Below are 16,978 nucleotides of genomic sequence, written 5' to 3'. Positions count from 1 at the left end.
GGAAGGCAATTTTCCTGCACAACAATCATCCAAAGAGGCATATTACTCTTTTTATGCATAAGAGGAATAGGCAGAATGTAGCATGCATAGAAAAACAAAGTAACGAGGAGAAACTAAGATATTTCTCCTCATTACGCCTCTGTCGGGTAGGCCCATCATTTTGTCACAAGCTCATTGTCACAAGTCTTTGTAAATCTGGATTTGCATAAAAATGTGGATGGATGCATGGGAATGACCATGCTCAACCCATGTAAAGCCTACCAGAAACTTTGTATTTACTAAACCATGAAAAGGCATGCAAGGAGGTTTTGCACGGCTTAGTAAATGCCAAAATATGATTTGGCGTTGGGCTGCACCACAAAATGATAGTAAATCTGCCCCCGGGTTTTTACTAATCTCTCAAACTCACTACAACATCCCGATACAGTCTTAGTCAGGCTCATGTAATACATTTGACAGTCATCCTGAGAACATTGACTGCACTGAATATTTATGCATCACACAGGAGAAAAGATTTGGGACTGATCTTGAGGGCGGTGGCAACAGAGCAAAAACGCAGCAGATGACACATGAGTCCAGTGTGTGACCACCCTCCTCCTCTACGGTTCCTTATTTGAGTTGGAAACATCTCTACAACAGTGTAGACAATACAGGACGCCTATCCGAATAGATCTGATAGGCTCCCTCTTTTTAGGGTGGGCCTTCCAGCACCATTTCTTGTCCTGGAACCGGCATACTGTGAATTTTCATCCAGGGCAAGAAAAAAAAGAACAATGTCCCAGATCACACTGGGAGAAATCTCTCAGCCATTAGAGAGAGGCATAGAATTCCACAGAGCAGGAGCGAGAGAAGAAAAGGAACGGCCCCCTATGCGGGTCAGTTTAAATCTAGGGGTCACAAATTTTGCTTGCTTCGAGGATTTAAGGGTGCGAGTTGGCTTGTATTTGTGAACCAGAGTGTTCAAATAATGTGGAGCCGCGCCGACATTGAGTTTGTGCATATAGCACAAGGATTTGAATTTAGAACGATTGTCAATTCCTAGCCAATATAAGTCCCGGAGTGATTCGAAATGGAGGCCATTCGAGGTAGCTGACATAGAGTCTGGCTGCCGAGTTTTGGACCACTTGTAGCCTACGGATTACATCCTGGTTTGCCCCTAAGTACAGGATATTTCCGTAATCTAATCTTGATATAATTAGGGCCTGGACAACGGTTTTCTGAGTTGTCAAAGGCAGCATCCATAAGATCTTTTTTAACCATTTTAGAATGGTAAAGCACATCGACGTAACCTTAGTTGCTTGTTGACGCATAGTCAACTGATCATCCATTATAATACCCAGGTTGCGGACAGTTTGAGAAGGTGAGGGAGGGGGACCCATTTGTTGAGGCCCATGTTGAGGTCCCCATAGATCTTTATTGCCGCCTAAAATCAAGAGTTCTGTTTTTCCTCCATTCAATTTAAGTTTGTTTGCATGCATCCATCTAGCGATATTTTATAGACCCATTTTAAGAGATGGTGACTTAGCATTGTTATTAGTCGAAAGAGAGAAAATAAGCTGGGTATCGTCTGCGTAAGAAAATATCGTGAGTCCAGCTTCTTCTGCTATGTCCGCTAGTGGGCTAATGTAAACATTAAAAAGTAGAGGAGTTAAAATCGATCCCTGTGGAACTCCATAAGATGAGACATGAGATCTGGAGTTAGATGTTAAGGAAATCACTTGGAATGTACGATTGTTTAAAAAGCATGCGAGCCATTTCAGCGCAAGACCGCCAATGCCCTTAGAATTAAGAATTTGGATGAGAGTCTCATGTGATATAGTGTCAAAAGCGGCACTCAAATCTAGCAAGATGAGTGCCACTGTATCGCCTCCGTCCAGTTGCCGGCGAATGGTTTCCGTGACTCCCAGAAGTGTCGATTCCGTAGAGAATCCAGATCTGAAACCCGATTGAGACGGGTGCAAAATATTTCGGGAGTTCACGAATTGGGTCAGCTGACCATTAACATGATTTTCTAAAATGTTTGAGAAAGCAGGAAGTAACAAACTGGGCGGAAATTAGAAGGAACCTCCGGATCAGCATTTGCTTTCTTCAACAAAGGAAGGATCATCGCATGTTTCCAATTGGCAGGTATTATTGCTTCAGCAAGTGAGGCATTGAGAAGGTCCATGATCCATTTAAGGATCAGAGGGTCCAATTTTTTTAGAATTGAAATTGGTAATAAGTCCTTAGGCGAGCCTGATTTGATACTATTCAGGGTGTCTTTAAATGAAGTTATGTCAAAAGGTGACCATTTATCCAGCATATCCTTAGTATCCACCGGTATTTGTGAAGGAGAGGTAAAATGTGTTAGCGGACTAGTAGACTGCGGACTTTGTGTTTCATGCGTATCGAATTCTAAATATATTTTCTCTATTTTCTCATTAAAAAACATTGTGTTCCTGTAAGATTAGCTGGTTTTGGTTGGTGTGTAGCGCCTGACAATTCTTGCACCATTTTAAACAGTGTTTTCGCATTGTTTTGGGATAACATTATATTGTTCTTTATATGTTCTGCCTGTGTTGCTTTACATAGTGCCTGATAGCTTTTGATAGCTTGTTTATAGTTCTGTTTTTCAATTAGGTCATAATGTCTTCTCCATTTCCCCACTAGACCTTTACATTTTGTTTTTTCTAATTTAAGTTTATCTGAAAACCAAGAAGCCGAAGGCCGGTGGTGATTAATTTGGTTCTTAGTTAAAGGAAGACACGTGTCTAATGATAAACTTACAAAGCAGTTGAGTACCGCTGCACTCCAAGTGTATATAAGGTACTGAAAGTTTAAACAATAGTCAAGTCTTATAGGTACTTCAGGTGTTCACCTCCTGGATCCTGAGGTGCAATGAACACGTAATACAGAAAATCTTACTGTGAGTAAGAATAACCTGGAATACTCTTTGAGCAAATAAATGCTGTATGTAGTTAAACGCAATAATCCAAAATGAATTGAAGATTTTACTCCATAAAGTTCATGATTGTTTCAACAGTTTATTTGTTAATAATCATATTATATTCACATGACTAGATAATCACAACGTATATTCCATGAATAGTTCTCCTTAAACAGTGTGTTAGTGGTCCACATAATTTAGAATCCCCAATGCATTTCGCACAAAAGTGCGCTTCCTCAGGGGGTCTGTAAGTAAATAGAAATGACACTAATTGGTACACTAGCAAGTCTCCAGGAGCAAGGCAATATATGAGTGTACGAACCTATTCAGAAAGTGAATGAGGGTTGGGGTCAAAAAAAGTGAACGAGGGTTGGGGTCTAAAAAGTAAATATACCAAGGTCGCCCGTGTGCACATACAAATTAAAAATGTGAAATAAAGAAGGCGGAAGAAAATAGGCAATTGTCAGAAGGTTCGGATTAGCGTTAAATATACTGAACGTAAACCAAAAAACCATCAGTGAGTGGAATGCGGTAAAACGCGAGGAAGCCCAAGTGTTTAAAAACGAAATGTGATAAACACGTGAAAAAAGTGCCAATAACGTCCCAAAGTTATGCCAAAGAGGCGAGGAGTATCCAAAGCGATAGTAGCGAGAGTGTCTTACCGTTGTGAAGAAAAAAAGGGTAGTCAGCGTCTGGTAACCGAGTGTCGGCGAGAACCAGGCTCCGTGGTAAACAGGAACCCGGAAGACGCCACGCATGCGCATACGTGTGTTAAAGTATGCTTTTTAAGAGTAAGCATGGAAAAAAGACGTGTTAAGTACCCGTGATTTGAACAGGAATGGTGAAGTAAATGACACCGATCTAAATGATCAGAATAAATGGAGGTGAACAATAGTGTAAAAGGGAGTGTGGAAAATAATAAAATAATAAAATTCCGCAATGCAAGATAAATAATGACAAAGGTGTCCAAAAACAGGTGTACTGAAAACCATATAGGAGAATAAATAGATAGATAAATAAACAGTTGGTAGATAGATAAATAAACATTAGGCTATATTTTCTGAGCCCTTAAGTTACATTACTATATAAACAGGAATATGGTAAATCACAGCAAGGTCACAGCTAAATCGAGAGATATCTATGTACAATTAAACAGGTCTCAAATGTCACAAAAATCGTAAATGTATCATAAGTGGCAACTAAATTCAAGACGTTCATTAAGTCCTTTAGGCTGCACCGCCTGCAAGCGGTATATCCAGTACAACTCCCGCTGTAGCAAAAGTTTACTATTGTCCATGTGCAGATGTTTATCGACTGTTTCCAAAATCAAGAATCGTATCTGGCTGGGGTTGTGCGAATGTTGGATATAGTGTGCAGCAAAGTTAGATTTTAGGTTTTTTGTACGGATGTTACTCCGATGTTCGTTTAACCTAATTTTAATTTTGCGTTCAGTTTTACCCACATATGGGAGACCACATGGGCATTTTATCATGTATACCACATTGTTGGTATCACATGTAGCATTGACAAGAAGGTTGATGGTAGTACCTTGAGTAGGGTGAGTCATAGTGGATCCAAGGATTACACTATTGCAAAAATATCACAACCACCGCTGAAAACAGAGTCAATCTCAAGAACCGAACTGAACTACTCAAACCTAAATTGAAAGTCCAACAACAAGATACTCGACCTGTATTTGTATCCAAATACTCTACTCAATCACGACAAATTAAAGAGGTTATTCGCAAGCACTGGCCACTACTACAATCAGAAGCTGATTTCAACCTAAGTTTTCGAAAGCCCCCCATATTTGCGTACATACGTACCAAGACTATTCAACAACTGATCAAGCAACCCACTATCACCAGTCATACTATTTTTAAAGGAACTATCCCATGCCACAATTGCAGCCATTGCAATAGTGTAATCCTTGGATCCACTATGACTCACCCTACTCAAGGTACTACCATCAACCTTCTTGTCAATGCTACATGTGATACCAACAATGTGGTATACATGATAAAATGCCCATGTGGTCTCCCATATGTGGGTAAAACTGAACGCAAAATTAAAATTAGGTTAAACGAACATCGGAGTAACATCCGTACAAAAAACCTAAAATCTAACTTTGCTGCACACTATATCCAACATTCGCACAACCCCAGCCAGATACGATTCTTGATTTTGGAAACAGTCGATAAACATCCGCACATGGACAATAGTAAACTTTTGCTACAGCGGGAGTTGTACTGGATATACCGCTTGCAGGCGGTGCAGCCTAAAGGACTTAATGAACGTCTTGAATTTAGTTGCCACTTATGATACATTTACGATTTTTGTGACATTTGAGACCTGTTTAATTGTACATAGATATCTCTCAATTTAGCTGTGACCTTGCTGTGATTTACCATATTCCTGTTTATATAGTAATGTAACTTAAGGGCTCAGAAAATATAGCCTAATGTTTATTTATCTATCTACCAACTGTTTATTTATCTATCTATTTATTCTCCTATATGGTTTTCAGTACACCTGTTTTTGGACACCTTTGTCATTATTTATCTTGCATTGCGGAATTTTATTATTTTCTTATTTTCCACACTCCCTTTTACACTATTGTTCACCTACATTTATTCTGATCATTTAGATCGGTGTCATTTACTTCACCATTCCTGTTCAAATCACGGGTACTTAACACGTCTTTTTTCCATGCTTACTCTTAAAAAGCATACTTTAACACACGTATGCGCATGCGTGGCGTCTTCCGGGTTCCTGTTTACCACGGAGCCTGGTTCTCGCCGACACTCGGTTACCAGACGCTGACTACCCTTTTTTTCTTCACAACGGTAAGACACTCTCGCTACTATCGCTTTGGATACTCCTCGCCTCTTTGGCATAACTTTGGGACGTTATTGGCACTTTTTTCACGTGTTTATCACATTTCGTTTTTAAACACTTGGGCTTCCTCGCGTTTTACCGCATTCCACTCACTGATGGTTTTTTGGTTTGCGTTCAGTATATTTAACGCTAATCCGAACCTTCTGACAATTGCCTATTTTCTTCCGCCTTCTTTATTTCACATTTTTAATTTGTATGTGCACACGGGCGACCTTGGTATATTTACTTTTTAGACCCCAACCCTCGTTCACTTTTTTTGACCCCAACCCTCATTCACTTTCTGAATAGGTTCGTACACTCATATATTGCCTTGCTCCTGGAGACTTGCTAGTGTACCAATTAGTGTCATTTCTATTTACTTACAGACCCCCTGAGGAAGCGCACTTTTGTGCGAAATGCATTGGGGATTCTAAATTATGTGGACCACTAACACACTGTTTAACGAGAACTATTCATGGAATATACGTTGTGATTATCTAGTCATATGAATATAATATGATTATTAACAAATAAACTGTTGAAACAATCATGAACTTTATGGAGTAAAATCTTCAATTCATTTTGGATTATTTGCGTTTAACTACATACAGCATTTATTTGCTCAAAGAGTACTCCAGGTTATTCTTACTCACAGTAATGATAAACTTAGCCAGCTATGGATAGTGTCTGCATTTGTGGTGCATGGCATTACACATTGGTGTTTGGTTGACAATTGCCAATACACAGATGCGGGTGCAAGAGGCCTGATCTCAATTAGTATCCCAAGTGATACATTGGTGGTAGCATCCTCCCCAAACTTGGAGCATGTAAATGATTACGCCATACAAAGAGCTTGGTATTACGCTTCCTTAGTCTTTAGAGTATAATCATTAACTGAAAATTCTAAATCATGAATTCTATCACCACACTCATGCACTTATGTCACTGTTCTACAGGTCCATCAGGAAACAAAAGGGTCCCATCATTCTCTAACTCACAAGATACTACATTTCCTCCTTTGTTACATAAAGAATACAAATATTATGTATATACATCATACGATCTTGTTGTGAGGCTGCAGAGATACAGAGGTGTTCATGACCGGCACTGGAGACAGATACCGGTGCAGTCATTGAGCTCTGAGGATTCTCAGGTGGAGAAGTCTCACTTCTGACATCTGAAGTTGGCGAATGTCGAGGCAGGTGTTTGAAATGCGCATAATCTCGCATAATGGACTTTCCAGGATGGTGAGCAGTCACCATGTGTACTTCACTAGTCACAACAATCAGTGGGTCAGCCGTTGGCTTGTGGCTGAAGAGGTGTGCTTTTCTGTTTCTTGACATTAAGACGAATAAGAAAGTCTTTCTCGACTGTTGCTTGATGGACCATTGTCGGAATTCAGAATTGAAGGAACGCCCCATATTGCAAAAATACCATCTAGCATCTCGATAACTTTTTCCTTGGTGATCGACAAAGGGTCCTCTGCCAAGGGAAAATGAGAATACTTATCAACTATTACCATTATTGTCAGGGGTCCAAAGAAGTCAACACAAAAATGCTTTGGAAGATCAGACATGTTCAATGGATGCTGGGTTGTTTTGGGAGGTAAGCAAATGACAGGCCTTTAATTCCCTTTCAAATCTTTCATCAAGATAAGGAAACAAAACTCGATCCTAGAGAGCTCGCTTAGTGGCGACAATCCGACACTGTCCCTCATGCGCCACTTACTTGACTTGCTATCTCAGACATCCCAGTATGACAATTTGCGAACATCGTAGGATGATACCGTCTTAGGTAATGGAAAGTTAATCTTTCAATTTCTGTTAATCATTGTCATTAGTAAGAGGTTGAGTGTGCTCTTTCCAGGATTAATGTGCAATAATGTCTTTGAGTACTACATATATCACTGTCTTTGATCATGGTAGCAATGATTTGTTCCACTGGCATAGCAGCAGGTGTACTGGACTTTACGATGAAGTTAATGTAGGCTTCAGCCATTTTGGAAGTGGTACTATGACCCTGTACTGGGACTCGTGAAAAGTAGTCAACAGGGTTTGAGCTTTACCTGGTCAGTGCAATGGGTTAGTCATACTCCTGCAGTTGCAAGCAACCCCCACCTCTCAATGTGAAGTGGCATCTTGGCTTTGGGATTCCCAAAGTCGGTAAGCAATGATTCTGTGGCAAGAGTGAAATGCTTTCCATATGGAAACATGTAGAAATGTTCACAAGTCCACACCACAGCCAGGCTTTCTTTTTTAGCTTCTGAATAAGCACTTTCAGTTTGTGATAAACTTCTGCAAGCATAAGCCACAATATGCGTTCGAGCGTTTGGATATCCATTGTGTTGGGCAAGAATTGTGCCCAACCCTACTAGGCTTGCATCAACAACAACTTTGCATGTAGCTTTGGATAAAAGTGGGCCATTTCAGTGGCTTTCTCAATTCCATCTTTGATTTTATTGAAACTTTGTTCACATTCATGTGTTTATTGAAATAAAGCATTTTGTTACATTAAGTCCCTCAATGGGGCGCATACTGTGGCTTAATCAGGGATGTACCTAGAACAGCAGTCAGCCATGACAAGAAAAGAGTGTACCATGGAAACATGTTGAGGGGGGCCGGTGGCTGACAAAACCTATACTTTCGCAAGATCTAGAGTCATTCCCCCATCAGAGAAAATATGGCCAAATATGAGTTTTGTTTTGTGGAACGTACATTTCTCTGATTCAAAGTGAAACCTGCATCAGCAAGTAAACGGCACACTTGTGTAAGAGCTTTATCATGTTCCTTTCGTGAGGCCTCAAGGACCAATATGTCATCACTGTCATTGAAAGCATGCATGACAGGCTGTATTATGTGGCAAATGACATCTTGAAAAATTTCTACAGTTGATTACATGTCAAAACATAATCTTTTATATCTGAGCATTCCAATATGGGTAGAAAAGGTAGTGACATACCTGCAATTTTTTCAAGTTTCAATTGATGATATCCTTTGTTCAAAACAAGGTGAGAGACGACTGGCAAATGGTGCCAATGTGTGGACCTCAATGTTTTCTTTCAATTGCCTTGTTAGCTTGATGTATATCAACAAAGATGTGTACAGCTCCTTCACTGTCCTTTTTAGGCACTAGCACTATGGTTGAAACCCATGGTGTAGGATCAGTAGATAGCTCAATGATGTAATGCCTTAGTAATGTCTCAAGTTCGTTTTCAACAGTTTTCTGTAAATGAAATACAATTAGACGATGTCGCAGAGCAACATGACGAATGTCCTCAATAATATGCAGTTGCATTTTCTCTGTCTTGACTTTTTCTAATCCATGAAACAACGATGACAACTGGCTCACTATTTCGTGATGAGCATCAGTTCTATTTCAGCAGCAGTACTGAAATTGAGTAAACAAGCTCTTACCGATTTACCTTGAAGTACATGAATATTGGTGCTTGTACTTTCATCTTTTTGTGCTTCATGGTTGTTACAAATGTACCTTGACTTTTTAATAGCATCGATGCAGCCCATATATACACTTTAGACTTTGCCGGTGAGAGACGGTGCACTGGAGACAGTTTGTTGTACTTCTCCTCCAGCATAATGCTTTACGTTCGTTGTATTTCTCCTCCAGCATAATGTTTATTGCTGCACCACTGTCTATGATAAAAGGTATGGAACAACCATTCACCCTCTAGGTCCTGATTATGACTTTTGGTGGAGCGGTGGTGCAAACGGCCGCGCCACCTCTCCACCAAAAGTCGCCACCACCTGCCATATTACGACTTTTAAGTACTCTGTCGGGCAGGTGGCATGGTGGTCCCTGGGCGGTGTATCATTTAAAGGTGGTGGTGCCTTTGAAAAACGCACCACAATGGGAATGCCTCACAAAATAACTGTACGGCATGGACTCAAAAGTTAATGCCGTGCAGGAACTGTTGTGCATGCACAGAGGGGGGCACATGTTATGCCCCCTTGTGTACATCCACAAGCATAGGAGGCACAGAGGCCACAGTCGGGACCCCTTTATTTCCTCTCCTCCTTGGTTTACATGGAGTCAGAACCTCCATGTAAACCCTGTTTCCTAGAGGAGAGGAAACTCGTAATATGCTTGGCGGGACCCTGGCATTGCCGCCAAGCATATTGAGGCCGACTGACTGCCATGCCCCCTCCAGGGAATGGCAGTTCCCTGGCAGCGCTGGTAGTCCTAGACTGGTCTGACCCCCCAGCTCATAATGAGGTGGTCAGAATGCCACACCCCATGAGTTTGGCAGTCCTCGGACCGGCAGACTCCTAATTAGGGCCTTAGTGTGATTTTGGGACAGTGTCTAAATGAATTTTGGGACTTCACTTGTCTATATTTCTTTGACTTGCATTTTCCCTTGCAAGCGGGCAATCCGACATGCGCACGTTTCTCTTTAGTTGACATCGGCATCGCACATCCATCTTCTTTACTATTGCTTGACAATGATGTTGAACTTTTGGAAGAATATTTAGATGTCGATCAACTTAGTTTAGTTTCCATTTTCCTCAACTGATGTGACTGCTTGGCCTTGTGGGCGTGAGTAGAACGTTGCTTTTGGAACGTTTGGGCATCCAATTTGTTTTCTCAACGTGATGCAGTTTTTCCTTCGCTTTGCAAACCATTACAAAATGGTTTATTATTTTTTTTCAGAGTTTTAAATAGCGCAAACTTGACCTGAAGGTATCAGAGTGCTTTACATGAGCACCAGATGCATTACATAAGGACACATTCATTTTTGTTATTAAGTGATTTGTCCAGAATCACAGGATGTTGAGTGTCGTTGCCGAGACTCGGACCCGGTTCCCCAGATTTGAAGTCGATTGCCCTACCTGTTAGGGCACATCCTTTCCTCAACCCTTTCTCCTACCCACAACCCTTGTATATTTGTACAATGGCTAGACATTGACCTTCATGTAGAAAAGAAAATCTGCATCTGAAGTACAGTTTGTCTTTGGAGACATTACTTTGTGGCCGTCAACCCTTTGCTTACTTTTCATGGTCAGTGCTGACTCACTCTGGCCTCCTCAGGCATCCATGTCAGCAACTTGTCGTTCTGCACGTTCCTGGGCTCTTGCAGCCATGAATACATACTCCAGACTGAGCGTTTTTCTCAACATTCATCATTCATCATCTGACTATTCTTTCTTTTAGCTCCTCTTTGTTCCTGGCTGTTGCTGCCTTTAGCTTTATATGTTCCATATGGCTTTTGGCTCTGTGTTGATGTGGCACAGTACCAATTTAATGGCCTCACCAGCAGGTTCCTGGCTAATAATACACACATTTTGCTGAAAAAGCCTTCGTCGTCTTCAAAATCCTTGCACTGGCTGGAATGGCGCTTTGACTCCAAATAGATGCTGCCAAGTTCACGGTTATAAATTTATAATACATTTTAGTAGTTGGAGTACCGGCCGGGCGGTGGCGTGGGGAGGGGGAGGGGCAGGGTGGGGGGTAGTAATGTATGGATTACGGACTTTAAAAGGTAAGTAAACATATAAATGTTATAAATAAATAAAACAAATTTTGTTGCGTGCACTGCATCACCAAATGCGTTGCAGTGCACGCGACGAAATTTGTTCTATTTATTTATATGTTTACTTACCTGTTTTGATACTATTCGAAAAAAATAATATATATATATCTCGAAAGAGAGAAAAATAGATATAGCTATACTTATTTCAGTTACGTATAACTGGTAAATTCCTGTGTTTTTCTTTTTTTTTGCTAAACAGTCGTGCTTTTTAAAAAATGGCTCTGTTTTTTTAACATAAATTAAAATCTAACTACCTTCCTCACTTACATGGACGTCATTTAGGGTTCAGTGTGCCCCCTGCAACCCTTGGTGGTGCCATTGCAACCCCTGACCACAGGCTGCAAAGGGCAGTGAGAGGAACAGATGTAGCAGGATATTTTCGTCTGAAAATAAATCAGTTACCGATTTCAAGGCTGCTGTAGCTATGGACAAGTAACATATGTAACTTTCAACGGTTTCAATTTGTACCATCAGATAAGGGTTTGCTTAAAGGTACACCTAACAACACGCCATTCAAGGCCTCTCACACTCAAAACTCCACCAGATAGGAAAATACCTTACATGCAGACTCTGGGAGGAACGGGCAGCAATGACAAGGAGCTGTTAAAGGCTGTTGACTTAAAATAGGGCCAGTGGAGAGTAAAGGGGGCAGTAGAAGTTGCCACACAGCATTATTTCAATAGTTCATCCACAGGAGAGGTGGTAGGATGCCCTTGCCCAGGTTCAATGTATGTTCAGCCAAGATTTTGGAAAATATTTGATAGGTATTAGATATTTATTTGATTATTGTGAATTTTTCTTTCTTTAACAGCCCTGATGATGTCTGCTCCAGGACGAAACGCGTCAGCTGTTTAACATGTGTTTTGATAATGTATAAATAATGGAGTTGGATGAATAAGCTGTCGCCATTTCTGTATGAACTGCAATTAAAGAAAATGTTTGGAATCAACATCGTTGAACCTGTGATACATCTTTGAACATTAAGATGCTCCCTCAATTCATTGGATGTTATTATGGACTGATTTGGACCTTAACGGTAGATCCTTATGAGGTTTTGAGCGTACTGTGCAAGAAAAAGATACAATTGCAAAGAAGTGACAAAGAAATTTAAAGTTTATTTTCTGTGCTTGTGCTTTTACCCTTACCGTTTTTTCGCATTGGTGTATGTTCAGTCAGTATATTATTCATTTTCAGGATAATCTGTATCATGCTTATGAAATTGTGAAGGAGAGACCAAGGGGATTAATCCAGTTTGCCAGGGGGTCAGCTGGGTTGAAAAGTAGGGGAGAGAGGATGGATCTTTATGGACACTGCAGGGAAGCGGCTTGGGAGAAGAAGTGGCACCAATTCTCATTGTGATTAGTTTCTACAGAAGTAAATCACCCATGATAAGGTGATGTTGCATGTTTCCATTGTACGGAGTCTGCCTGTGAGTATGTTGCAGCTGAACATTTTGAATGCTACTCAGAGGTAAAAAGGAGCAATTCCCTAGCTCCTGATTGATCAGCAACTCCCTTCATGTTGTCCAAGACTGATGGAAGAATTATCGTTCTTTCTGTTTAGGTCTCGCATTCGCAAGAATACTTTGTCTGGGGCTGGGTTCTGCAAGAAATCTTCGTGAGAGGCCTAGCATCCTGCTGGAGTGTTGAGGGTTTGCAGCTCAGTGAGACTGAGATGTATTAACAATGGATAGGAATAGATGTGTCAGTATGTCTACAATCTGCATCTTTTGGAACTCATTATTGTTTTCTGGAACAGGCAGGGAGGAAAGAAATCAAAGAAGATTAGTAAAGAGCTGCGGATAAGTGATTTCATGCTGGTAGCAGGATTGGGTATGAATGTAATGTTGGCAGATGGAGGCATGGGCATATCACTAGTTTGAAAGAGTTATGTTATGTTAGTAACACTAAGATAGAGCCTAATTACCACCAGTCTCTTAGCGCTTGTCTAAGGGTTAGCCACCTCGCACCAACTAATGTTTGGCAGAGACATTTGACTAGACACTACCAAAGTCCTGTTCAAACAAAAAGGTTTTCAATCTCTTCCCAAATAGGAGGAGAGTGTTTTCTCGTTGCAGACTTTCCAGGAGGTTGTTCCATAGCTGAGGTATCTGGACTGAGAAAGCACGACCACCCTTGGTCGATTTGTTAAAAGGTTGATAGGTCAGCACAGTTGCCTCAGACAGTGTCCCAGTACATATCGCTTCAGATGGTCCTTAATGTACACTGGCGCCGTCCCATACATTATGAACAATGCATAAGCCCTTGCACCTGGCTCTCTGCTTTAATGGAAGCCAGTGCAATGGTTGCAGCAGCAGGAAGACATGCGTCCGTCTCGGTAGATTATACATTAATCATGCTATGTTGTTCATAACTACTTGGAGCTTACACAGCAGCTTGACCGAGAGCGCAAGGTATAACGCATTGTCATAGTCTAGACGTGACACAATCAGTGATGCCACCACTGTTTGCATCGTTGAGAAAGATGTAGAGGCACCAGTTTCTGAAGCTGCCTAATTAGGCCCACCCAGCTTCCCACCACTGTCGTCACCTGCCCAGGCATTGCCAATTTCTTGTGTTCCTTGGGCCTTATTTATGAAGGCCTTGCGCCGCCGGTGCGTCACTTTTAACATGGGAAAAAGTGACCCATCTGTGGCGCAAGGCTTTCATAAATGAGGCCCCTTGTATTTTCTTGTAATTTTACTGTACTTCTGATCCTCTTGTCCATGTATTTATCGTTCTTTGAATTATGATTATACTGTCTTTTACACCCTTTTTCTTTTTATATGAATATAATACTGTAATCTGTGTTGACTTCAAGCCCCTGTTAAGCGCTCTAATACCTTTAGGTCTAGACAGTGCTATACAAAACTGTTTAAATAAATAAATAAAGGAATTTCTCGTCCAACTTAATCCCCAGGCTCTTCACAACAGGCCCAGATGTCGGAGTAACATCTCACTTCTGGGGCCAAAAACCATCTAAGCAAGGAGAAGTGTGGCTCACCGGTTAGAGGCGGCAGACCCAGAAGCAGAGATTGGCCTGGGACCAGGGTTCAATTCCCGACGCGGCAGGGTACCGGACCAATGTCAGCGGGCCCGATAAATCTCGCCTCGGTGCCTCTCTAACCATGGGTCCCACGCTGCAACTCTGGGCAATAGCTTGCTTAATCTCCACAATGGCCCCCTCGCTGCCGGGGATGCCTGGCTTCACCTTGGGGATGCCCAATAGGGACAATCTCACAGGGAAAGCCAGGACGGGTTCCCCAGCGGTACACAGCGCCAAGAAACCCCAGGGTGAACGTGCGCTCTACAAATACATACTAACATAACATAACATAACATTACCATTGGTGGTGATTGCCTCTGTCTTATCTGGGTTCACTTTGAGTGAGTAAACTGTCATCCAGTTCATCGTAAACCTAAGGATAGTCTGTGCATTCAATTGCTCTTTCTTAGAGTTATCAATCAGCCGGATCAACTGCATAATTAAACATTTGTCAATCCAACTGTGCTAGTACCACCACCAAAGGCTGGAGATAATATATTAAATAAAAGTGGAACAGAGCAGATCCCTGGGGAACCCCACATGGGAGTACTCTTTCTCTAGACACATAGTCACCCAGCTGTACATTCTGTGACCGTTCCTTCAAAAAGGACGCGATCCACAGAAAGGCGGAACCAGTGATCCCCTGCACCCGTAATCAATCCATCAACACTAGATGGTCAATCAGGTTGAATGTGGCTGTAAGGTCAAATAGGATCAGCACAGAGGGCTTGTTCCCATTAGCCATCAGCCTGAGTTCATCCAGTATTGAAAGCAACACGAGTTCCGTACTGTGATGGGCACTAAAACCTGCCTGGTGGGCATGGATTAGTTGGTGCTCTTCCATTAACTCTGCGAGGGTTGGAAAGATTTTTGTGTATTTTTTGGCTAACATTGCCAACTTTGAATAGGAGACGCTGGTAGAATTTGTCATATGTGATTTGCTTTGGTGACATGGTTTTGCTGGTGCAGTGTCTGCTTTGCTAATGCAGCCATCATTTAGTAGGAAGACTTTCGCCTAGCAAACTGGGGCTTGAAAGTTTCTCAGCTGTCTAGTTGGTAAGTCTATCTTGAGGGGTTTGTATTCCCCATGCCATTACTTTTGAGGGAGCCATTATGGTCCATTCCCATGGACAGGTTTTAGGGAAAGAATTGTTTTCATTTTTTCCCTTGAGAAGCGAAACGTTTCTTAAGCATGATCAATTTGTAGACAATTTCTCTTGCTCTTAACAGACCACTGAGTATAGTGCTGAGACGCGTTTTGTCAGCTGCTAGAGAGCTGGGCTCTGTAGATCCCCATAACCAGCAGAGAGCAAGGGGATTTGAGTGGAATAGAAAAGAACTGTTAGCCTTGGATTATTCAACCTTCGCCTGGTGTGGAAGCCAATCACAGCTGCAGATGGCATCTAAGGTGTGCCCTAGGGAATGGGCAGTGCTTTTTAGAGTTGTTTTAGGTGATGGGTAGCTAGGTGCCTAGGAAGAGAAAGGGTTGAAGGCTTGTTTGCAGAGTCACATTTATTTAATAACACCAAAGGAGTCTGGGATGGAGGTGTTAGAGTCTAGTGGTGCTTATAAGAAAGAAGGTATTGAGTGGATGGTGGTGGTGTTACTCTGGAGTAGCAATACTTGCCTGACTCTTCGGTTCATGGGCGTGAATATGTAAATGATAAGTATAACAACATGTATTATTGGTTTTTGCCATCTGAGTTCCAGATTTTCGTTCAGAATAGGAGATCAAGATGCCTCCCTCATGCAGACAATAGACATGAGAAGCAATCTTAACCTCACCTGTTGATGGATGGTATGTTGCCCCAGACTTGCACAGCACTCACGACCGTTCCATTTTGCACATCATACACAATCAGTGGATTTGTCTGAAAAAGAATAGCAAGAGATGCATTTATTTATTTATGTATACTGTTTTGTAAAGCGCAGCCACACCTCATGAGCATCAGAGGACTAAATGTTCTAAAAAAATACAATGTTTATGATGTTGTCTCCCAATTAAATAACATGAGGTATGATATTGGACTCTTTTCATAGAGCATTCTTGCAGACTTCAGGAATGGAGATAGACAGAGACATTTCAGAGCAGATGCATAGGCACTTACCAAGACATGGAAGAGGCTTTAGGTCAAGAGTAGGCAGAGATGTAACAGCAGTTGGGGAGACTGGCTAACAACTTTCTAAACAATAAGTAGTTATTGAGGAGAGTGCAGAATGGCGAATAGTAAAAATTACACGGTGGGTGAAACCAATTTAAGGAAAAATAGTTAACATCCTTTAAAGGAGAGGGGTTGAATGACATGAATGCGGGAAGGGCTTGAGCATTAGTGAAGATTTAAGTTTGTTCTCGAATATTCTTCTCAGAGTCAGTGGATGAAGAAAGCAGGCTAAGTTGGTTTGTGACGTTAGGGTAAAGTTGACTTCCTCATGTGCTCTCAGATTTGTTAATACTTGTAGCGTTAGGCGATGCTGACCTGAAATACAGCAGTCAGTGGATAGTCAAGGGGTGCAGAATAAGTTGCCACACAGCATTATTTCAATAGTTCATCCACAATTCTATCTTTCAAGAGAAGATCTGTATG

At 41.5% G+C, this 16,978-nt stretch overlaps 1 protein-coding gene across 1 annotated transcript in view; it reads right to left on the bottom strand.

Moving 5' to 3' along the window:
- Positions 1-16,978, bottom strand: part of DNMT3L (DNA methyltransferase 3 like) — a 214,242-nt gene that overhangs the window by 27,488 nt on the left and 169,776 nt on the right. Inside the window, exon 11 of the mRNA XM_078679281.1 lies at positions 16,179-16,264. Coding sequence (XP_078535407.1) covers positions 16,179-16,264 — 86 coding nt within the window. The remainder of the gene's footprint in view (positions 1-16,178; positions 16,265-16,978) is intronic.

The sequence above is a fragment of the Lissotriton helveticus genome, chromosome 3_1 (assembly GCF_964261635.1).
Source record: "Lissotriton helveticus chromosome 3_1, aLisHel1.1, whole genome shotgun sequence".
Taxonomy (NCBI): domain Eukaryota; kingdom Metazoa; phylum Chordata; class Amphibia; order Caudata; family Salamandridae; genus Lissotriton; species Lissotriton helveticus.
The sequence above is the reverse complement of the archived record's forward strand: the minus strand, read 5'-3'. Positions and strand labels throughout refer to the sequence as shown.